This window comes from Ruditapes philippinarum, unplaced genomic scaffold (assembly GCF_026571515.1).
Source record: "Ruditapes philippinarum isolate M1 unplaced genomic scaffold, ASM2657151v2 ctg587_1_1_1_1, whole genome shotgun sequence".
NCBI classification, from domain to species: domain Eukaryota; kingdom Metazoa; phylum Mollusca; class Bivalvia; order Venerida; family Veneridae; genus Ruditapes; species Ruditapes philippinarum.
The window spans coordinates 805,126-828,912 of NW_026860903.1; the positions used below are offsets into that span (position 1 = coordinate 805,126).

General features: G+C 33.4%; 1 protein-coding gene across 4 annotated transcripts; it reads left to right on the plus strand.

Moving 5' to 3' along the window:
* The first annotated feature begins 154 nt into the window (after positions 1–154).
* LOC132713856 (equilibrative nucleobase transporter 1-like) lies at positions 155–22,716 on the plus strand. 4 transcript variants are annotated; one of them, XM_060696555.1, is made up of 10 exons: positions 155–207; positions 6,925–7,477; positions 8,540–8,663; positions 9,142–9,234; positions 11,215–11,413; positions 11,985–12,155; positions 13,807–13,908; positions 15,948–16,137; positions 17,245–17,365; positions 21,722–22,716. In XM_060696555.1, the coding sequence occupies exons 2-10, from the start codon at positions 7,059–7,061 to the stop codon at positions 21,821–21,823; spliced, it is 1,521 nt and encodes a 506-aa protein (XP_060552538.1). In that variant the 5' UTR covers positions 155–207; positions 6,925–7,058; the 3' UTR covers positions 21,824–22,716. The 4 variants fall into 4 exon arrangements, with proteins under 4 accessions (XP_060552538.1, XP_060552539.1, XP_060552537.1 ...); XM_060696556.1 differs by lacking the exon at positions 155–207 and adding an exon at positions 344–427; XM_060696554.1 differs by lacking the exon at positions 155–207 and adding an exon at positions 6,015–6,126.
* Positions 22,717–23,787: the final 1,071 nt, after the last annotated feature.

The window sequence follows — 23,787 nt, forward strand, 5'->3', positions numbered from 1 at the left end:
TCTGTACAAATTTACGATAACACTGTAGTTATTATCTTGTATTGGCTGGTTAAGAATATTAATTAGGATGCTGTAAGAGTTCGTTGCACAATAGATTAATGTATAATACTCGCTTTCAACAGTGCCATATACAGTACGGCTTTTATCCTTCTATACTGCTAGCCTTGACCTTTATCTCACCGAAAAAAACAAAAGCAGAAACTAGTGGTAGATATAAAAACATATTTTGCTATTTGTTGATAAAAGAAGGTTTTATAAGCAGTTCTATTGCATTCATTTAAAGTTTTGACGGACACGTTGAAAAATGTCTTTTTCATATTTATCATTAGATTTCGCGACACATTTCTATTTATTGTAAACCACGTGAATGGGCTGCATAATTGTTTATGAAATGAATTAGCCTATCGTTGCAAATTTACATTACATGGTAGCAAACTTATAATTAGATCTAATATTTTTTTTGTGACACGTATCGAGCAACACTTTAAAATGGACTGAAGCAAATGGAAAATGATTAATGACAATATTTATGGATGTAAGGTAGCCTAGCCCAACAAATTGTGCGCTTTAGGGCTTTTTTTATATATACGATGGTCGCCCAAAGACAGACATCTATGAAATATCAGATTATAAAATCGGTCTGTCTTGCCGTCGAAAAATTGAGACTATAAGGTAGCCCTGTTAAAGGTTGGTAATTGTTGCCAACTTAGCAAAGGGCCTGCCTTTCAAGCCACCTTTGTGTACTAGGGGACTAGTACTAGACTCATGTAGCATTGCCAAATGCACCTTGACAAAATTCAAGCGGTAGGGTCAAAATAGCCAAAGATTGGGGGTCACTTAGTTTACTTGTATTTTCAAAATATTTTTAAAATATCCTTCTCTAAAAATCCCAATGCCAAGAGTAAAAACATTTTGCATTTACAAAACTGATATAAATCTTGCCCCATGTTTCAAAATAACTCAACTGTCCCCAGGGTCCTATAATTGTCCTCCGCCTTTTCGAAGAAAAAAGGGGAATATAGAAATAGCACAGGAACTTGACATTTAATCAATAGATCACAAAATATACGTATATTAGTGATATAGCCCTTATCTCTATATAAAAAACGTGTTTTTTATGTATAGATAAGGGCTATATCACTAAAAAACGTATATTTTGTGATCTATTGATTAAATGTCAAGTTCCTGTGGAAATAGGCTCCGTCTGTCTATTTACCTGTCTGTCTATCACATTTTTGTGTCCGGTCTGTAACTGTGTCATTTATCAAATGAATTTGAAATAACTTGGCACAAATGTTTGTTAAGACGATGTGTCATACGCAACAACCGGACCCCTACCTCCAAGTTCAAAGTCATACTTGGTGTTTAAAGGTCAACATTGTTTATTTGAGGGTATATGTCGTGTCCATGAAGGGGTTTGGAAAATACTTAGCACAAATGTTCACAATAAGCATGATGAAACAAACATCTTCTAATGGGTGTCTACCAAGTTTGTTCAAATAACAGCCCTGTAGTCAAAATTTGCCCTGCCCCCCCCCCCCCCAGGGGGGTCATGCACTTTCCTTATATAAAATATAGTAAAAACTTAAAAAATATTCTTACAAAAACCCAAATAACCAGAGTTTAAATATGTGGCATGAAACATCTTCTGCCCTGGGGCCAAAACTGGTCCTGCTGGGGGGGGGGGGGGGGGCATTGATTTTCTTTTAATACATGTATATAGTAAAAACTTAAAAAATCTGATTTTAATAAACCCAAAGAGCTAGTCATAAGATATTAAGCATGAAAAAGCTTCTTATGGGTATCTACCAAGTTTGTTCAAATAAAAGGCCTGGGGGCAAAATTGATTTTCGTTATATGTATATTGTAAAAACTTAAAAATCTTCTTGTAAAAACCCCAAAGATCTAGAGCTTAAGTCTCAGATATTTAGCAGGAAACATATTTTAGTGAATGTTTACCAAGTTTGTTCAACGGTCAATAATTGCCCCATCCCCTAGGGTCATTGATTTTCCTTATAAGTGTCAAGGGTCGATTTATTTGTTATAGTAATTGTTCATTAATCAACCCGTGACATAAGTACACATCTTTTGGAACTGTTGTTTTCCCTTAGCAATAGCATCCAATGCATAATGCTTTTACACATGCACTATTTCAGATATAAATATGGACTTTGTGATATCAGTTTAGAATTAAGATTTCATATCTTTTACAATATTACTTGTTCCTTGTCATGTAGAGCTTTTATTTCAGGTGAGCGAATTCAGGGCCATCATGGCCCTCTTGTTACAAATATTTTTAAAATTACCTTATACAGCTTGGGTAAAAAACAGCAAACCAAATGTGACCTCATTACTGTTTTATACATTGGGTATTTTTTTATACCTTTTCTTGCAATCTGTCACAGGTGAGCAATCCAGGTCTATCTTGGCCCTTTAGGTTTGTTTATAGCTTCATTATCAAGGCTGTTGTTTTACTCTAAACTCAAAAAGTTGAGTATGCTGCCCAACTGACAGCTCTTGTTTTTGTCTATTTCAATACATGTATATTAAAAAACATAATAGATTGTCGTTTATGAAAACGTTAGTAAATAACATAAGAAACATATCAATGGTTGATAAAAAAAGAACATAACCTCCTGGCACATAATTGCTCTACATACATCACCCGGGGCGTCCGTGGCCTAGTTGTTAAGGCCGTTGCCTTCAAATCACTTGCCCCTCACCGCTGTGGGTTCGAATCCCGACAGGGACTTTGGATTCTTTTCATGTGAGGAAGCTATCCAGCTAGCTTACGGAACGTCGGTGGTTCTACTCAGGTGCCCGTTTGTGCCTGAAATAATGCACGGAAGGGCACCCGAGGTCTTCTTCCACCAGTAAAACTCACCGTGATAGGGCGTTTACCACAACTTTTCCGCGCAACATCAAAATATCATACTTCTGACTGTGACACCGTATATTTCTGGACAAAATATTAATGGCGGGATAACCAAATTGCAGGTAATAGCTTACAAAATATCTTACTGCAGGACGTTGCAAAATTATTCCAATTGTTTAAGTACTCCATCAAATTTTTGAAACAATTTATCGTTAATCTAGCACAACACAATTCACAAAAAATTTTGACCGATATATACTGGAACCGTTTTCATTTGCAACATACTTTATAAGTAACTGTTAATTGACCTGTTGTTATGTTATGTTGCTGTTATCATATGTTATTTTATGGAAAACTTCTGAAGGTCTGGTATATGTAAATAATTCTAGTTAGATAAGTGCAATGGTATCTATATAGATAAGTAAGTCGATATCTTTTATTTTTTCGAACTTATTCAAACGGATAAACCCCACATGGAAAGATCATTCTTCGATGAGGTTACCAAGCATTGTGTTGTGGAAAGTGTTTCTTTCAATAATCATTTCCCAACTGATTCAGATGATTCCGCCGTGCATGTTGCCAAAATTATTTTGTAGGTTCCATCGGTTGACATTAAATCGGTTATAGGAATGTTTTTGAATTTAATTGTTGATGCAAATTATAAAATGAATTCTACTGAGTGTTTTAAAAGTTTGTTTTTATGAAAACTCGATATGAATTGGATTTCAGTGTTTTTTAATCGTGCACTGAACCACAAAGTTTGCATCTGTTCACCACCTTGTACATGTATATACTATTAAACTGAATCATATTTTTCACTTGAATTTTTTAATTTATTCACTTTGCTTTATCTCTTGCATCACAGTAAAGTGATTTTATTATGTTTTTTTTCTGATTGGTTATCCGAAACTCATGATGTCCAGTAACGACCATGGAGATGTATTGTAAGATTTTTTCTACATGGAAACAATTTTATCTAGTTTATCTGTATGAATAAGTTCGAAAAATATCTATATAGATACCATTGCACTTACCTAGTAACTGGTATTATTTACATAGACCAGACCTTCAGAAGTTTTCCATAAAATAACATATGATTATAACAGCAACATAACATAACAGCAGGTCAATTAACAGTTACTTATAAAGTATGGTGCAAATGAAAACGGTTCCAGTATATATCGGTCAAACGGAAAAAGAATGCGGTGTTTGAATTCAGTGTTGTACGGTGCTCCAATATTCGAGTCAATAGGCCTTTTTTCAACATATATTCCCTAAAATTTACAATAGAAACACACAATTTTGTATGGAACTTGAATTCATGCCTAACCATAATGTATACATGAGCTCGTAAGGTCATAGAACAAATACATCGTCGTTTTAACACATGTTTTTGTGACAAGTACGAGTCATGTTGAGGGAGACACGATCTTTTGTAAACACTATTTCTTCGAAGTATGTAATTTTTTTGTGAATTGTATTGTGCTAGATTAACGATAAATTGTTTCAAAAATTCGATGGAGTACTTAAACAATTGGAATAATTTTGCAATGTCCAGCAGTAAGATGTTTTGTAAGCTATTACCTGCAATTTGGTTATCCCGCCATTAATATTTTGTCCAGAAATATACGGTGTCACGGTCAGAAGTATGATATTTTGACGTTGTGCGGAAAAGTTGTGGTAAACGCCCTATCACCGTGAAGCTGGAACGTCACGATATGACCTGTACTGTGTCGATGTGACATAAAACCCAAAACAAACAAAAACAAACAAACATACATCACCCAAACATATGGTAATATGGTTACATAGTGCCACCTATAAACTTAGCTGATTGACCTGAATGGTATTGTCTTTGATCATTGACAAACTTTTTTAGACAAACATGTGTAAATTTATAAAGATGCAACACTTTATACCAATAGATTCACGTCAATGAAAGTAGGTTTTTTCATTATTACAAATTAGTGGCAATATGAAGAACCGATGTACCTAAGGACATCTCCCAATATTTGCTTATCTATCCAAGTCCCCATTTTACATGCCATCCATCCGTCTATTAACAATTTTGTACCTGCTCTGTATCTTTTGAATGGAATTGAAGAAAACCGAAACTTTCCAGTTGAAATGTTCACCATAATTAGACTATATAATTTAGAGCACATGCCTTCTCAGATCAATTTCAAGGTCACACATAGTCATTATATATTTATATGCATTAAAAAAAATTTGTGTCCAGCTCTTTATCTTTTGAACTGATGGATTGGAATTAGAACTTTTGCAGAAATATTAAAGGAATTCTATTTTAGGTATTTACGAAAAGGAGATTATACTATGTAATTACTGTGTTCAAGTATATACATGTACAATTATCTCCATCCTGCAGTGTAGTTATACATGTATTCATTTACAATAATATGAGAAACTGCACATAAGGGTGTGGGTTCACAAAAAAACCCCAAAAAAACAAACAAATAAAACAAAACAACAGCAAAAAACACCCGAAACAGTCAATAGCAGATTAAATAAAAACAGTTTTATTTTCAAAATAACAGAGTGATTATACATTTTAAAGGCACACATTTATGTTACCAAAATTTCAATATCATTAACTCACTAATACAATGTCATATTGTCTTTGTTTAAAAGGAAAGTGTTTTTGTATCTAGCAACCCTAGTTTTTTTCAAAGCTGTAAATGTTTTTGGCCTTGTACAGATACAGTAATGTAAAGATAAATAAGTTGTGTATACACATAAGATAGAAAAATATTTCACATCATCTCCAATTATAGAAGATAATTTAATAAAGAAAAGTGGTTTGCATCAATGAACATTATCAATAAGACCTTTATAATGCTTGAAGTGACATAAATCTATTATTACACAGCGCTGTATATCATTTTTCAGAGTTCATGCTAAAACTATATTAGTTTTGTATAAAAGATACATGTATATTTTCAAAAAATTGAATGACCACCTCAACAAATTTGCACAGCTGGACATCACTATAATGACGTCTGCTTCTTTTCAGTTAAATAATTTTTACCTGTTGATGTGTTTTTACCTGTGAAAGTGTTTTTAGCTGGTAAAAGTGTTTTTGCAAATGAATGTGCAAGTACTGGGATTTTGTTTTTCATACTAAATTGTTGTCATCACTCAGCTTGACATTTAACTAAGTACATCAAAAAATGTTTAACACTTCACAGTGTAGCTAAATCTGTGCTGAATACTGGACTTTACTTTAAACTTTAGTAGGATTTTAATTTTTTTTTTAGGTTTGTGTAAATTATATTATATTGTTTTTTTATTTCAAGTTTAAAGCTGCATGCTTATTTTAATGAAAATTTTGAAAATCTATTTAAAATTAAAATATTGTCAAGTGAACAAAAAGGAAGTACTTTACACATTGTAAATGGCACTTAAAATCCACATAAATTACCAAATAAAGGTCAAACTATGTAAAAATAACCCTAACTGCATTAGTCACGCAGTAGAAATATGGTGAAAAATACTGCAAAACATCAGTCATTTTGCATATAACATGTAAATCATTACTAGAATTGTGAGTATTTTTACTTTTGAAAAGGTCTTGGAACCTTTTTTCAAAATTGTTTTTGTTGAAAAATGTTTTTTGCTCATCTCAGGGCATGTATCTTTAGTTAAAAAAAACAACTAAACAACAACATAACAATTGATTAACATGTGAAATTTCATATATATATATAAAAGTGTATATATAAAATATATATATATATATAGTGTATGAATTTATTTGTCCCTGTTTTGTATATAATAAGGTTTGGAAGTTTCATGATGGTTTAGATATAAAAATAAAACCTGCATTGTTTACTACACTATGCACATTATTTCCTGCTAAAACAGGACATTGTACTTTTAATTTGTTTCATTTGTCTCTTTTTATCATGGTTTAATAGTTAGACATATATTTTGTTATTTAAATTGTTATTCATGTCTTTAGGACAAGAAACTTATTATCAAGATTTATATTACAATTTTAGTATCATTTAGCATATTTTTTCTACTTTCAGATATGGTTTCAATGATATGAATTACAAGGGATGAATATTTAGGTATAGATCAAGGATAACAAGATTAATGACTTGACAGTTTTAAACATAAGATACTTGTACTTCTGTTTAGTGAGTACAACAAGAATATCACCATGGTTTTAGCTGATACAAGTAAAGGTGATATAGGCTGGAAGAAATGGCTGGTTGCCGGATGGGCATTCATGGAATGTTTGTTCTTTGCTGGACTTTTATATGGATGGGCTTCTATAAACTTTGTACTGAAATCTGAAGGTATATACGCTGACTTATGTGAAGATACAGTCAATAGTTCTTTCCTAACTTATTCTGTGAATAATAGTGAATCATCAGTAGTGAATGTGGTGATGTTAAATGCTACAACAACGTCATCAAATATGTCTGAAGTCTCTGCCAAGAAGCAACCGTGTAAACCTCAGGACAGTAAAATGGCGCTATGTTTTACTGTTGGATCTGCCATGTTCTGTATTGGTTGTGCTGTCTTGGGTTATATCCATTTCCGGTTTGGAACTAGAGTAACAAGATTAATTTCCTTGTAAGTAGAACCTTATGCTTTATCCAAAAATGTATAATATTGTTAAGGATTGCTGAAGATGTGCATGTCTTAGATCACTTTTTAATAACACAATAATATTAGAATGGGTAATTATTTTAAGTATGTTGCAGAAAAAAGGAGAGAAAAAACATAACATTTTGTACAATCTAGCTGTTAGTTTTAAGTTTTGATAGAATTTATTTATACATAATGGAATGTTATAACATGTGGCTCTCATATCATGATAGAGACTGTCTGGTATTTGTTGACTAAATTTTATTAAACATATTGACATGGATGTCTTAAGACTATTTATAAACATTTGAATTTAAAACAGTTATTTTTTACCAACACTGTGCATTATTGAATAAAATCATTGCAGGATGGAAATTGATTTATTTTGCAGGCAATTACATATAACTTGGTTAGTATAAGTTTTGAAAATTACATGCAACCAGAATGAAATCGGGCCACCTTGCAGGTCCAAGCATTCTATCTTTTAGCTTTGTTACTCGATGAATTAACAATTGCTGCCTTCAGGTGGAATGGTAAGGTTGAATAACCTGCCCCTCACCAGTGACCACTGTTGCTTTGGATCAAACCATGGACTTTGGATTCTGTCACGTGAGCTAATGAAAGTTTGGAGGTCTACTCAAATGCCTGTGTGTACCTGAAGTAATGCATAAAGGGTTATTTTTTTTTTTATTATTTTTTTTTATTGGGTTTTACGTCACACCGACACAGTATAGGTCATTTGGCGACGTTCCAGCTTTACTGGTGGAGGAAGACCTCAGATGCCCTTCCTTGCATTATTTCAGGCACGAACTGGTACCTGAGTAAAACCACAGACGTTCCGTAAGCTAGCTGGATAGCTTCCTCACATGAAAGAATCCAAAGTCCCTGTTGGGATTCGAACCCACAGAGGTGAGGGGCAAGTGGTTTGAAGTCAATGACCTTAACCACTCGGCCACATACGCCCGCATAAAGGGTTACCTGAGGTCTTTCTCCAGTAAAGCATGAAAGTAACTTCATGTATATGAACTTGAAGCTTGTTTATTTTAGTACAATGTTTGTGTCTGGTACTTTGATGATGGCATTTATTAGCAAGGAGAATCCATGGTTAATGTTTCCAGGACTGTCTCTGATGGGTACAGGTGGTCTTCCTATCTTAGTAACAAACACACAGGTAATCAAAGTCTCTAAATGTTCACTTAATAACTCTGAAAACCGGAAGCTGTTTGGTCCAACTTGGACGCGACCAGAAGTCTGGTTTTCAAAGGATTCCGGTTTTCAGAGGTTTTATATATACATTTACCGGTATTGATCATTATGAATAAAACAGGACGTTAAAAATTGTTGGGTTTTCAGAGGATTCTGGTTTCAGAGGGTCCGGTATTGGAAATTTTACTGACTTTTCTGATTAACTACCCATATAGGGGCATGCTCCTAGACTAGATTTCTCTAGTATTGATAGTCTATCAATTTAACCGATTAATAAATGTTTTCCTTGTGTATAATATGTTTTAATTTGAAAATATATTGAGCAGAATGGTTTTAACTCTGTCTTAAAGCAGTTATATTGCTGATTTAGACATTGTCTATTGCATTTACATAATTATGTATGTAGGTCAGAATATAAAATGCAAAAGTTAATCGTATTTCAGGTATCCAATTTATTTTTGGCAGGAAGTTCATCAGTCGTAGGGTTACTGTGTGGTGGGTTTGATATGTCATCTGCTGTCATGCTTATTGTCAAGGTCAGTGTTTTTTCTGTGTATTATGTATTTGTAATGAATACATGTTTTATGCTAATTAAAAATCAGAAAAAATATTTCACAAGATATCAAATTGGGGCACTTTGAAACTTAGTTTTGTTGCAGAACATAGTTGTTTAAGGATAGACTGTTTCCAAGTAGTAGTGATCTAGAGTGAAATCAGATATCATCCAATTTTTAGCTCGAATTTTTTTTTTTGAAAAAAAAAAAGTAGAGGTATTGTTATAGTCGGGTCGGCGTTGCCGTTGCCGTTCCCGTCCGCAAACGTACCTGGATCATAACTTTTTTATTTCTTGGTGTATTGTCTTCATACTTGGCCACAACAACCCTTGGGACAAGACCTTTCAGTAGACCACACTAACCTTGACCTTCATCCATAAATGACCTTGACCTTCAAGGTTAAAAGTCCAAATTTTGCTTGTTCATGCTGTTATTGGCTGTAACTTTGTTATTTTTGAATGGATTGTCTTCAAACTTGAACATAATAATCTTTAAGGATATCCCTTAAAAATAACCCAACAGACCTTGACCGTCACTCATAAATGACCTTGACTTTGAAGGTCAAGTTATTGAAATTTTAATTTTTTTGGCTATAATTGGCTGTAACTTTGTTATTTTTGAATGGATTGTCTTCAAACTTGAACATAATAATCTTCAAGGATCACCCTTAAAAATAACCCGACAGTCCTTGACCTTCACTCATAAATGACCTTGACTTTGAAGGTCAAATTATTGAAATTTTCATGTTTTTGGCTATTATTGGCTGTAACTTTGTTATTTTTGAATGGATTGTCTTCAAACTTGAACATAATAATCTTCAAGGATAACCCTTAAAAATAACCCGACAGACCTTGACCTTCACTCATTAATGACCTTGACTTTGTTTTGGCTGTAACTGGCTGTAACTTTGCTATTATTGAAGGGATCAACTTCATATTATAACAGAACATACTTAAGGACAAGACCTTGTTGTTTATTGTGACTTCACCACGTGACACCACCACGTGACACCACCATGTGACTTCACCACGTGACTTCACCCGTGACCCCACCACGTGTATCTATGTATAGAATTTTCTATTTATAGAATTGTGTGTTTCTATTTATAGAATTTTCTATTTATAGAATTGCGTGTCTCTATTTATATATATATAAATAAGTATATTTATATATAAAAATATATAGACAAACCTAATGTAACAAGACAGAATGATTAATTTTATAAAAAGGAAACGTTGAGAATTTGTTCAAACATTTCTTTGTTTGCTTTTAGAGAAAGTAAAAAGTCGAGCGTTGCCCCCGCCCGGCGGTGGCTCTTGTTGTATATTTGGAAGAATTTGGCTGCCGCCTAAAACATCCAGTGGTTTTTCTCACTCTATTGGAAAGAGACCTTAGCCTCTTGAATTTGGGAAAAATTAATGCTAAAATTGCTAATTTGGGAAGCAAAAAAGCTGGTGTAGGTTCAGATTTTTGGGAATACTGCATGATTTTAAAGAAAAGTGGGAAGAGCCTTTGAAAGGCCTGTGTTATATAAGATGAAAATTCACTGCCTACATCATTTTGGATTTATTTGTGAAAGTCTTGGTTAAAGTTTTGGATGCATAATTGTTTTCTGATTTACTATGAAAGGTTTCCACTTGAAATCTCACATATGTTGTCAGGGTACGACTTTGAGATCACTGAAAAAGACCCATTACTTTAGCTTGAAATTTTTACTTAATTATTCTCCTTTGTGATTCCAGAAATTTTGCTCATATTGAAAAAAAAAATAGTTGAACCTTAACACACTGAAAAAACGTTTTCATGCCATTCTCACAAAATGCACTGAGAAAAGTTGAGTTGCTGTCCCTTTGACAATTCTTGTTTTAGAGATATTAAGCCAGGTTTTGGAACTGTACTCAAAATTGTTAATAAAGAAGTATCATAAATTAGATATTGTAAATTAGAATTTGTATTTTTCAGATTGCATATGAGAATGGTTTCAGCAGAATGAACATGTTTATTATTATCACAGTAATGCATTCCCTTTTCTTGGTCAGCACATTTTTCTTCCTTCCAAAAGATTTTATATCAAAACCTGTTGTAAAGCAAGGTATGGAATCAGAGATTCCTGAAGATGGTGAAGCTGGGATAGAACTTCTGAAGCAAAATAATCAAACAGGTGCTTGTCTTTACTGTACATGTATATGTTAAATTATCACATTACTTCTTCTACTACATCTTTTTCCTTTAACCTTTAATTAGATAGAAACTCTTTCTTTGTAACATTATTATAATCTACTTTAAAATGGTTTATAGCGTTGATATAAGAAAAAGGAAATTTTTGAATAAAAATTCAGCGATTTCAAAATGTATTGTGCCTTTGTTTGCTCACCAGACCAGAATCTGTGTGTTTTAGCATTTATGGAATTTTTTTTTTGATTTTGCCTTAGTTCAATGATGTATGCGATAGATTTTGTTGGAAATTGTCTTTTTTATCCTTAGATAACAATCTTTAGTCACATGCCAGTAAAAGTATCATCTCTAAAATGTGATTTGTAGATATATTGGTCATGTGAATATTAATTGTTTTATCATGTATAATTTAGTAATTGGTATATTGATTGTATCATTTTGTATTAATAAATACACATAGTGGCTTTGTCAGTCATAATTAAGTCATTTAATGCTGTAAAAAGGGAATCAAACCTCTTTCAAGAAAATATAATGTTTATATGTTTAATTTATTACAGGGGAGGGAACTGCTGCTAAAACAGAATTACCAAGTTTATTGAGTTGCCTAAAACAGACAAAGTTTATAACACATGTCATCTGGCTGTGTATTCTACAACTCAGATTCTATTACATTTTGGGCACACTTAATCCATATTTAAATAGAATCTTAGATGGAGATGAGAAACAAGGTTGGTTATTTTGACTTTTGCTCCTCTTAGTATGGAAGTTTGAAAGTATGAAAGTTTGAACAAAAACCTGAAGAAATAAAGTACAGAGTTGTTATACCCCCAAAAACGAAGTTTGGGGGGGGGGGGGTATATAGAAGTCACCCGGTGGTCGATTGGTCGGTCGGTCCAGATGTCCGTTGCATTTTCCTTGTCCGGAGCATAACTTGAAGACTAATGGAATTCAATATAACAATGGTCAAGCACATTGAGAGGAAGTGCAGTGCACAAGAACCATGACTCTATCTTGACTAATTACAGAGTTATTGCCCTTTGTTACTTTTCCTTGTCCGGGGGATAACTTGAAAACTACTGGTTGGAATTCAAAACATCTTCATACAATTGTCAAACACAATAAGGGGAAGTGCAGTGCACAAGAACCATAACTCTATCTAAAGTAATTACAGAGTTATTGCCCTTTGTTACTTTTCCATTGCTTTCTTTTGTCCAGACCATAACTTGAAGACTAATGGTTGGAATTCAATATAACTACATACAATGGTCAAGCACATTGAGAGGAAGTGCAGTGCACAAGAACCATAACTCTATCTTGACGAATTACAGAGTTGCTGCCCTTTGTTACTTTTCCTTGTCCAAGGCATAACTTGAAAACTACTGGTTGGAATTCAAAACATCTTCATACAATTGTCAAACATAATAAGGGGAAGTGCAGTGCACAAGAACCATAACTCTATCTAAAGTAATTACAGAGTTATTGCCCTTTGTTACTTTTCCATTGCTTTCTTTTGTCCGGACCATAACTTGAAGACTAATTGTTGGAATTCAGTATAACTTCAAACAATGGTCAAGCACATTGAGAGGAAGTGCAGTGCACAAGAACCATAACTCCATCTTGACTTATTACAGAGTTACTGCCCTTTGTTACTTTTTCTTGTCCAGAGCATGACTTGAAAACTACTGGTTGGAATTCAAAACAACTGCATACAATGGTCAAGCACACTAAGGGGAAATGCAGTGCACAAGAACCATTACTCCATCTTGACTAATTACAGAGTTATTGCCCTTTGTTACTTTTCAATTGCTTTTTTTATCCGGAGCATAACTTGAAGACTAATGGTTGGAATTCAATAGAACTTCATACAATGGTCAAGCACATTGAGAGGAAGTGCAGTGCACAAGAACCATAACTCCATCTTGACTAATTACAGAGTTATTGACCTTTGGTACTTTTCCTTGTCTAAAGCATAACTCAATAAAACTTTATCAATGGCCAACCACATTGAAAGGAAATGCAACATACAAGAACTACAACTATCTTTAATTGCCCACAACCATAACTCTATATTTCAATTCTTTTACAAGGTATTCTGTTACTAGTAACATCCTCATTTCCGAAGCAGTCTTGTGGGGGTATTAATCACATTTAGTGATAGTTCTAGTTTGATTTATTATAAATGACAATCTTTTAGCTAGTTTAAGTCCTTCAGATTTTACAAGTGTACCCATGTTTAATATTGAAAATATAGTAAATAGTAAAACAATATATAGTTTGTAATGATATAATGTATATAAGATAAAAATTGTTTTCAAAAATGTACAGTTTTCATTGAAATGAAATAAGAAATAAGTATGTATTGTATTGTTTTGTTTTCAGTAAGTTATTTCACAGATATTTGCTTCTATATCATGATGGGTGGACTGTTGACCTCATTTCTCTCTGGAATAGTTTATGATTCACAGAAAAGAGTATTTTCAGGTAATTCTATATGTCAACAAAGTTTGATCATAAATTAATTATCATTTCCAGAGTTAAAACTAGTATATTCAATTAGTTTAGTGCTGAGGGTAGGAATTCAAGTTTAATATTTTATATACAGGTATTGTATTATACAATGTCTCTGTTCGCCTGACTTAGAATTTTTGAATTTGACAAGGAGATGTGAAGATACATGCACTTATTTATGCAATTGGTGGGAAGAAAGATGTGGGATTACATGTATGTAATAGCTGGATATTTTAGGATGGAAAAATCAATTAAGTTAGTGGCAAAGAAAGACATTTAAGAATACTCTTTCAAAAACCTATTGTAATTTAGTGGAATGGTTAAGCTCTACTATACATACATGGGTGGTCCCAATATTCTGTGACAAGATTGTTTCAAAGCTAAATAAAATAGGTACAAATTTGATATTTTAATATGTTATAAACCCATATAATTAAAACATTTTTACAAATTTTCATAGAAATATATCAACAAACAACAATAATATGCCATAAACACCATGGCATCTATCTGAATCGTGGAGCACGTCAAACATCAAAGACGGCATTTAATCCATATAAGGCGCCTTTCTCAAATACTCCCAATGGCTTTCAAGGCAATAATGGTGCAGCTTTACCCATATATCGTCAAGAACAGACTTAAATCATGTGGTTGTTAATGTCTGTTGAATGTTTGGATGGCATACATTAATTTTTGCTATATGCGAATTTCCGGTCTCTTTGCACCTGCTTTAAGCTGTAGGAAATAGGAGACGGAGATTGGTATTCCTAATTGTTGAAAATTGTAACATGAGTCTTCTCCAAATAGTCACAAAACCTGAGTGACCTGTTCACTGCGCCGCAAATTCTTTCGAACATTGCCATTTTAACTTTCCTATTTTTGTATGGGTATTTTCATTTATCAGTATCTTGTTTGTTTCTTAAGTTATTTGAGATGATGTAAACATAGCAGCAGAGGAAGTCAACGTGACATCATGCAGACACATCATCAGATAATTGAAATATATGTTATTAATTTTAGCCTATTCATAACAAAATGCAAATTATTTGACGTGCGCTGGCAACTCAAACCAATGTGGTTAATACTGAAAATTTCTAAGTAACTAGAGTAAATGATTTGTTGTAATGTTAAATAATAAATTAATGGTAATATGTGTGAATTATTATCTATTGGCCGTATATTCCAAAATTTAAAAAAAAATCACAATAATGAGAGGGTGTGTTGCACACAAGAACCATGGGGCTAGGTCAAAAGTCAAAGTCATACTTTAAGTTTAAATGCAAAAAAAGAAAGAATTGTCTCAAACAGCTTGTCCATAATTCTATGCTTGTGGAATTGCAAATAACCTGGCACAAATATTCAACATCATGAGATGGTGTGTTGCACGCAAGAACCATGTGGCTATGTTAAAGGTCAAGGTCATACTTTAAGGTCAAATGCAAAATATGGTCTCAAACAGCTCGTCTGCATCATAACTCTATCACTAGCTGGTGGAATTTCAAATAACCTGGCACAAATATTCAACATCATGAGATCGTGTGTTGCATGCAAGAACCATGTGGCTATGTTAAAGGTCAAGGTCATACTTTAAGGTCAAATGCAAAAAATGGTCTCAAACAGCTCGTCCGCATCATAACTATATCACTAGCTGGTGAAATTTCAAATAACTTGGCACAAATATTCAACATCATGAGATCGTGTGTTGCATGCAAGAACCATGTGGCTATGTTAAAGGTCAAGGTCATACTTTAAGGTCAAATGCAAAAAATGGTCTCAAACAGCTCGTCCGCATCATAACTATATCACTAGCTGGTGAAATTTCAAATAACTTGGCACAAATATTCAACATCATGAGATGGCATGTCACATGCAAGAACCTTTTAACTAGATCAAATGTTAAAGTCATACCTCAAGGTCAGATGTGATAGCGGGCTTGACTTGTTGCCCTCTGGTCATCTAGTCATATATATGAAATGTTTGTATAATATGTAATGTGTTTTACTATATTACAGATGGTAAATCTCAGATGTACAGGGAAATCATGCCTGCAGTATTACCATTGGCTCTAGCAAGTGGTCTATCTGTGTTGTTGTCTATACTTGTCCTCATTCCTGTAACTGAGGTACTTTATCTTACCTTCATAGTGATGACAGTATATAGATCCTTCCTGTATAGTCTAGGTGCAGCATTCCTCAGTGCTATGTAAGTATATGGCTTCTTACACTTGTAAATGCATGGAAAATTGTTTGTTTACATATTTCATTTCATCTTCCCTGTTTCGGAGCCATATGACATAAATTGTGTTCCTGCAGTGTAAAACCAAATAAAACAAAAAACAAGAAAATGTATTTCATTTTTATATGCCCTTTTGAAAAACAGGTTGTATTATAGTTTTCCCCCTGGCGGGCGGCGGGCTTCTGGATAGGTGGCTTCCAATTTTTGTCTGGAGTTTATCTCCTACATATATGGAGGGATTCTAATGAAACTTCATAGAAATGTTCACAACTATGAGAAGCTGTGTCAAACACATGAACCAGGTCTCTAGATCAAAGGTCAAGGTCACACTAAGAGGTCATGGAAAAATGCTTGTCTGGAGCAAAACTTATACATGCATAGAGAAATTTTAATATAACTTGGCACAAATGTTCACCATTGTGAGGTGGATTGTAGCATGCAAAATTTAGGTCCCTTCAGCTAAGGTCAAGGTCACACATAGGGGTCAAAAGTCAGATAAAAATATGAAAATGTGTATTCGGACCATTTAGTCATCATTTATTGTGGGATTGAATCACAAATAGTCATTATCATGACTAGCCTTGTGAAGCTAAGTATTTTGCACAAAATCCAGGTCCCTGCTACCAAAGTTGAGGTCACATAGAGAGGTCAAAGTTAGTGTATGCATGTAATACACTGACCATTTAGTCATCATTTATTGATTGATTGTAACACAAATGATAACTATCATGACTACAAATGTGTCACATGTAATTTATTTTAATATTTGTAACTAATCCAGTTTGCTCCCTAATCCAGTTTGCTCCCTATTGCTCTATCTGACTTTCTGAAAAGTTTTAAGGCCACAATGTTTTCAGTATTGATATGAAAATGTAAAAGGTTCTAAGCTGTAACAATGGAAGGTAAAAAGTGACAATGCTGGTCTAGATAAAAGACAAGTACTAACAGGTCTGAGAATCTCTTGTTTTTCTGAGACGTAAACAGTCTAATTATGCAAAAGAAATATGCTACTGCTTTTGTTTTGAGAAGTATTTTAAAAGTAATTATGTATCAATATATGTATTGTTGTTTTAGATTTCCAAGTGAATATTTTGGTATGTTGTATGGAATCATGATAGTATGTGCAGGTATATTCAGCATTCTACAGTATGCTTTCTTCTCATGGGCCGAGGCATATCCCGAGGCTCCACTGCATGTAAGTAAAATCTTCTATATTTCCAAATTGATAAACAATTTGTTTTAATTAAGGGTAGGATATTTGATTTTTAGCTTGACTATACGAAGTATATGGAGAGCTGTCCTACTCGCCCCGGCGTCCGCGTCCGCGTCCAGATTTTAGATTAAAGTTTTGGTGCAGTAAAATATTTTTCACTATAACTTTGTCATTTCTTAAGGTATCAACTTCAAACTTCAAATATATGTTCCTTATCATCAACCGCATCTTATGTGACAAGGTTCATAACTCTAGCACCAATATTTTCAGATTTATCTCCCCTTGAACTTAGAATTTTCCTTAAAAAATACAATTTTTTACTGTTACTTCTTTATTTCTTAAGGGATCAACCTCATACTTCAAATATATGTACCTTATCATCATCCCCATCTTATGTGACAAGGTTCATAACTCTAGCACCAATATTTTCAGATTTATCTCCCCTTGAACTTAGAATTTTCCTCAAAAAATACTATTTCTTACTGTTTCTTCTTAATTTCTTAAGGGATCAACCTCATACTTCAAATATATTTACGTTATCATCATCCCCATCTTATGTGACAAGGTTCATAACTCTAGCACCAATATTTTCAGATTTATCTCCCTTTGAACTTATAATTTTCCATAAAAAATATTATTTTTTACTGTTACTTATTTATTTCTAAAGGGATCAACTTCATACTTCAAATATATTTACGTTATCATCATCCACATCTTATGTGACAAGGTTCATAACTCTAGCACCAATATTGCAATAATTATCTCCCCATTAACTTAGATTTTTTTACTAGAAAAATGTTATTTTTTATTATAACATTTTTATTTTTAAAGGTATCTACTTCAAACTTCAAATACTTATTCCTTATCATCAATTACATTTTATGTGACAATGTTCATAACTCTTGAAGCAATATTTACAGATTTATCTCTCTTTGAACTTAGGATTTTCTTTAAGAAATATAATAACTTCTTTACTTTTTAAGGTATCTACATCAAACTTCAAATATATATTTCTTATCATTACACAAATGTTGTGTGACAAGGTCCATAACTCTAGCATGACTATTTCTAGAATTAGTCCCCTTGACCTTGGAATTAATGTTAACAAATGTTATTTTTTTACTATAACTTAATACATAATTATACATAATTGATTTTTCTTTCATAGTTTTGTCCTCCTTTCTGCGTCCAGTATTTTATTAGTCGAGCTTCGCTGTCTCCTGTGACAGCTCTTGTTAAGCCTAGGGTAAGTTTTCTGACCAGAACCATATATTCAGGGTGAGTGGGGTGGGGTGCAGGGGTGGGGAGGGTGTTCTAGTTTATATCATTATGCCCCCCTTCAAAGAAGAGGGGGTATATTGTTTTGCTAATGTCGGTCCGTCCGTCGGTCTGTCCGTCGGTAGACCACATTGTTTCCGCTGATTATCTTGAAAAGTATGTATCACAAAGTTTTCATATTTCACATAGTGATTGGTCAGAACTAGTAAATGACCCCTATTGATTTTGGGGTCACTAAATCAAAGGTCAAGGTCACAGGGGCCTTAATTGTCAAGATGGTTTTGGGATTATCTTGAAAAGTATTCATCACAAAGTCTTAATATTTCACATATTGATTGGTCATAACTAGTAGATGACCCCTATTGATTTTGGGGTCACTAGGTCAAAGGTCAAGGTCATAGGGGCTTTAAATGTCAAAAGGGTTTCCGCTGATTATCTTGAAAAGTATTCATCACAAAGTCTTCATATTTCACATAGTGATTAGTCATAACTAGTAGATGACCCCTATTGATTTTGGGGTCACTAGGTCAAAGGTCAAGGTCACAGGGACCTTAAATGTCAAAATGGTTTCCGCTGATTATCTTAAAAAGTATGTATCACAAAGTCTTCATATTTCACACAGTGATTGGTCATAACTAGTAGATGACCCCTATTGATTTTGGGGTCACTAGGTCAAAGGTCAAGGTCACAGGGGCTTTAAATGTCAAAATGGTTTCCGCTGATTATCTTGAAAAGTATGTATCACAAAGTTTTCATATTTCACATAGTGATTGGTCATCACTAGTAGATGACCCCTATTGATTTTAGGGCCACTAGGTCAAAGGTCAAGGTCACAGAGACCTTAAAATGTGAAAATGGTTTCCGCTGATTATCTTGAAAAGTATTCATCACAAAGTCTTCATATTTCACATAGTGATTAGTCATCACTAGTAGATGACCCCTATTGATTTAGGGGTCACTAGGTCAAAGGTCAAGGTCACAGGGGCCTTAAATGTCAAAAGGGTTTCCGCTGATTATCTTGAAAAGTATTCATCACAAAGTCTTCATATTTCACCTAGTTATTGGTCATAAGTATTAGATGACCTCTATTGATTTAGGGGTCATTAGGTCAATGTCACATGGGCCTTAAATGTCAAAATGGTTTCCGTTGATTTTTCCATAATTGAACACTTCCATGTACCCATTTTTGGCAAGTTTCTTTAATAAAATTACCAATTATGTGAGTCAATGGCTAGAAAGGGGGGTATATGTGTCGTTCGACATTCTTGTTGATCTTTAAATTTCCTGCTCAGATATAGTTTAAATTATATTTTTATAAGCTCACCAGAACCGAAGGTTCAGGGCGAGCTATAAGTATCAAAGGGGGATGCTCTGGCATCCGTCATCCATTGTCATGGGTCAACAATCGCCTTCTCTGAAACTGCTGTGCAGATTTACTTTAAATTTGGTCTGTAGCATCCTTGTGACAGTCACACTTGAATTTGCTCATGTTATTTCATTTGACCCCTTTTAGGGGTCAACAGAGCTAAAAATAGAAAAACCTTTAAACATCTTTTACTACAGAACTAATTGATGGATGATCTGTAGCATTCTTTGGTAGTCTTTTATTAAGTTTGCTCATATTTAATTGATTGACCCCTTTTAGGGGTCTCTTGGGCTAAAAATAGAAAAACCTTTAGACATCTTCTTCTACAGAACTAATTGATGGATTTTCACCAAACTTTGTCTGTAGGATTCTTAGGTAGTCTTTTATCAAGTTTGCTCATATTAATTTGACTGGCCCCTTTTAGGGGCCTCTAAAACTAAAGATAGAAATACCTTTAAACGTCTATTTCTACAGAACTAATTGATGGATGATCACCAAACTTTGTCTGTAGCATTCTTGGGTAGTCTTTTATCAAGTTTGCTCATATTAATTTGATTGACTCCTTTTAGGGGTCTCTAGGGCTAAAAATAGGAAAACCTATAGACATCTTCTTCTACAGAACTAATTGATGGATGGTCACCAAACTTTGTCTGTAGCATTCTTAGGTAGTCTTTTATCAAGTTTGCTCATATTAATTTGATTGGCCCTGTTTAAGCTAAAGCTTAAATGCCACAGGTCATGACATTTCTTCAAATTATTGTTTAAACATATTCTATGCTCAAGTTTAATATTAGAAAATATTGACAATGGTTAATTTCCAACACTGAAAAGCAGTTTTTGCTGGTGAGCGACTCAGTGCCAACATGGTCCTCTTGTTATTTATCTAGTGACTTTTTTACTGTTATAGCTCATGTTATATCACTCACATAACATCTTTTAGGGGTTACCATGGCTATTACTAGAAAATCTATATTACAGTACATGATAAAATGTTCTAAAAGAATGTGTACAATGGGGGGCATCAGTGGCCGAGTGATTAAGGTTGTTGACTTCAAAAACACTTTGCCCTAATCGCTGTGGAATTGAATCCTGACAATGACTTTGGATTCTTTCATGAGAGGAAGCTATCAAGCTAGCTTGTGAATGGTGATAGTCTACTCAGGTGCTTTTCCGTTCCTGAAATAATGCACGGAGGGGCACCTGAGGTCTTCCTCCACCAGTAAAGCTGGAAAGTTGCCATATGACTTATACTGAGTTGGTTTGATGTAAAACCCAACAAAAGAATGTGTATGATATAAAAAAGGAAATTCTTAGGTTATATATTATTTCAGTAATTGATTGATGTCTTCACAGTTCAGTTATTTCCAGTATGAATACATGTATTAAATTTCTTCTTTGAAATTGAAACATACATGTGAACTCTCCCATTTTTAGCAGGAGACACCCACTTTCTGCAGTCATATTTTCAAAGATTTTTCTTAAAATAAGGGTTTTTTTTTCACAAATTAAAGAAATCTCCCTCTTTTTGATGCCAGAACATCCTTCTTTTTTAATTGCAAATTCTAAAATCTCCCTCTTTTTGAAGAAAAATCTCCCACTTGATCATCAAAAAAAAGTTCACATATATGTTGAAATGGTATTTAATGCAGTGCTTATGATTGAATAGTTAACAAATATTATTGTTTTCTTTCCAGGCCAACATTTTCCTTCTTTGTTTGGTTTTATTTTCGTTTGTACATCCTCTGTATCTTTGGATCACATGTTGGAAGGAAGAGAAGAAGTTCAAGGTTAACTAAAGGTCAAGGTTGAACAGAGCTTAAATTCAACTATAGGTCAATGTTGAGGTGAGGTTAAGGTCAACTACAGAAGATAAGATGATTGAAATGGAAAAATTATTTCGAAAAACTGTAAATCATGATGGTGAGAGGGAGAGAAGATTCTTCTATGTTTTCAGACAGAAAAAATTTGACCACTGGAGACTATATGCATAACTGTATCAAAATATGAGAAGGATATGTACCTGGTATGAAAAATTATGGGTTTTTGTTTACAAACTTTTACTAAATATCTTATGTTTATTTAAACAAATGACATTATTATATTACAATTTTTAGTAAATATCTTATGTTTATTTAAACAAATGACATTAGATCCTAATAAAGTAAATAAAGTGTTAGATGAATAACATGATTTACGTAGATAAGTTTGATACTTTAAAGACTTCAGAAAAGAATTTATTGAAATTGTGATTTCACATAATAGTTTAAACACTATTTATAGAAGTTTGATTTTGAAAAAAGCGTATTTGAACCATATTGAAGTCTTACCACTACTGATGACATTTGAGGAAACATAATCATGACAAAAGTAGGGTTGATTCCTACCATACCAGTGTTGGAGAGACAGATACCTTACTCAAAGGGCCACCACTCCCCTCGATATACTTTAAATTCATAGGATCAGGTTTAGTTATCATTATATCATTAATTTAAATATTTGTTGGGTGGCCATATTGAAATTGCTATTTTCTTGGGTGAAAGTTTTCCGCATTGATAGGCCTATATGTGACGCAGTTTAGGTTATATATCAAGAGCTTCTGGGGGAATCCGGTTTCCTGGACACCCAGCCAGGGCTTTGGCCTGGACCCACTGGGGTTCCTGTGGCCCCCCCCCCCCCCCCCCCACTAAAATTTTCAGTATCTTACAAATTTGCAACTTTCACCGATGAACCTAATTAAAATTTAACAAGAATAGTACTGATGTATGTCAAATATAACTGTCCGGTAACATTTGGAAGGGAATCTGTCATTCACTTGATCTTGATGATATTATAGTTGCATATAAAAATAAATAAATAACTTTACTTCACTATGAACTTGCATGAATAAACTATAGATGTTATTATAGTTAAGGTGCTAAATTGAAACTGTGAAACCAAGATTGATACTGGTTTTTTATGGAGATATTTAGCAGTGATGCTTATACATTCTATACATGTATACGCAAGCATATAATTAATTATACATTTGATGTCATTTAATTTAGAAATAATAGGATTATTTTAGTTATATATTTTAATAGTCCTTTTTGATAATTAAGATATTAAATTTTGGATCTGAAACAATATTACCAGTAATTTTAATTGCTGAAAATATAAAATAACCATGACTAAACCGAATGTCTTTTTATGAACTATTGCAGCTAAGATAATAAATACCTTTTAAGGCTTATGCTACTGTTTTCACATAGATAAGTAGGCAGAATGAATATTAGTTATAATGATTTTTGACAGGTTAAATGGTCCCTATAATGCTACTGGCGAGGGTTTTATTGCAAACATCTGTTTATATATGGTCATATAACCTGTCAGGAATATTTATAACTAAATTGTAATTCTACAAACTTTCTTGTATAGTGAAAAAAGTGAGAAAAAAGTGAGATTTCTTCATGAATTTACAGCAGCCTTGTATATAAAATTATTTAAACATCACAACTATCCAATGAAAAGCGGCGTTATAAATGTTGTGTTATAAAACTGTATATAAACTTTTTGTGTTCTTGTCATAGGGACCATTTGATTTAAGATAAAATAAATCATTAGAGCCATGTTCCTCATGTCACGAACAAATCTAAATAGTTATTTTTGTGAACAATGCTGGGCCATTATAGCTCACTTATTTTTAAGTTAATATTTTCGCTGAAGAATGATTTTGTTTATATATACATAATTTATATAAAAATTTGATTTTATCCACCAAATG

Bases quoted from the DNA above. Each gene is read 5' to 3' on its own strand.
- LOC132713856 (XM_060696555.1), top strand. From the start codon at position 7,059: ATGGTTTTAGCTGATACAAGTAAAGGTGATATAGGCTGGAAGAAATGG. The intron at 7,478-8,539 runs GTAAGTAGAACC...TGTTTATTTTAG, and splicing joins GTAACAAGATTAATTTCCTT to TACAATGTTTGTGTCTGGTA. The intron at 16,138-17,244 runs GTAAGTATATGG...TTGTTGTTTTAG, and splicing joins GCAGCATTCCTCAGTGCTAT to ATTTCCAAGTGAATATTTTG.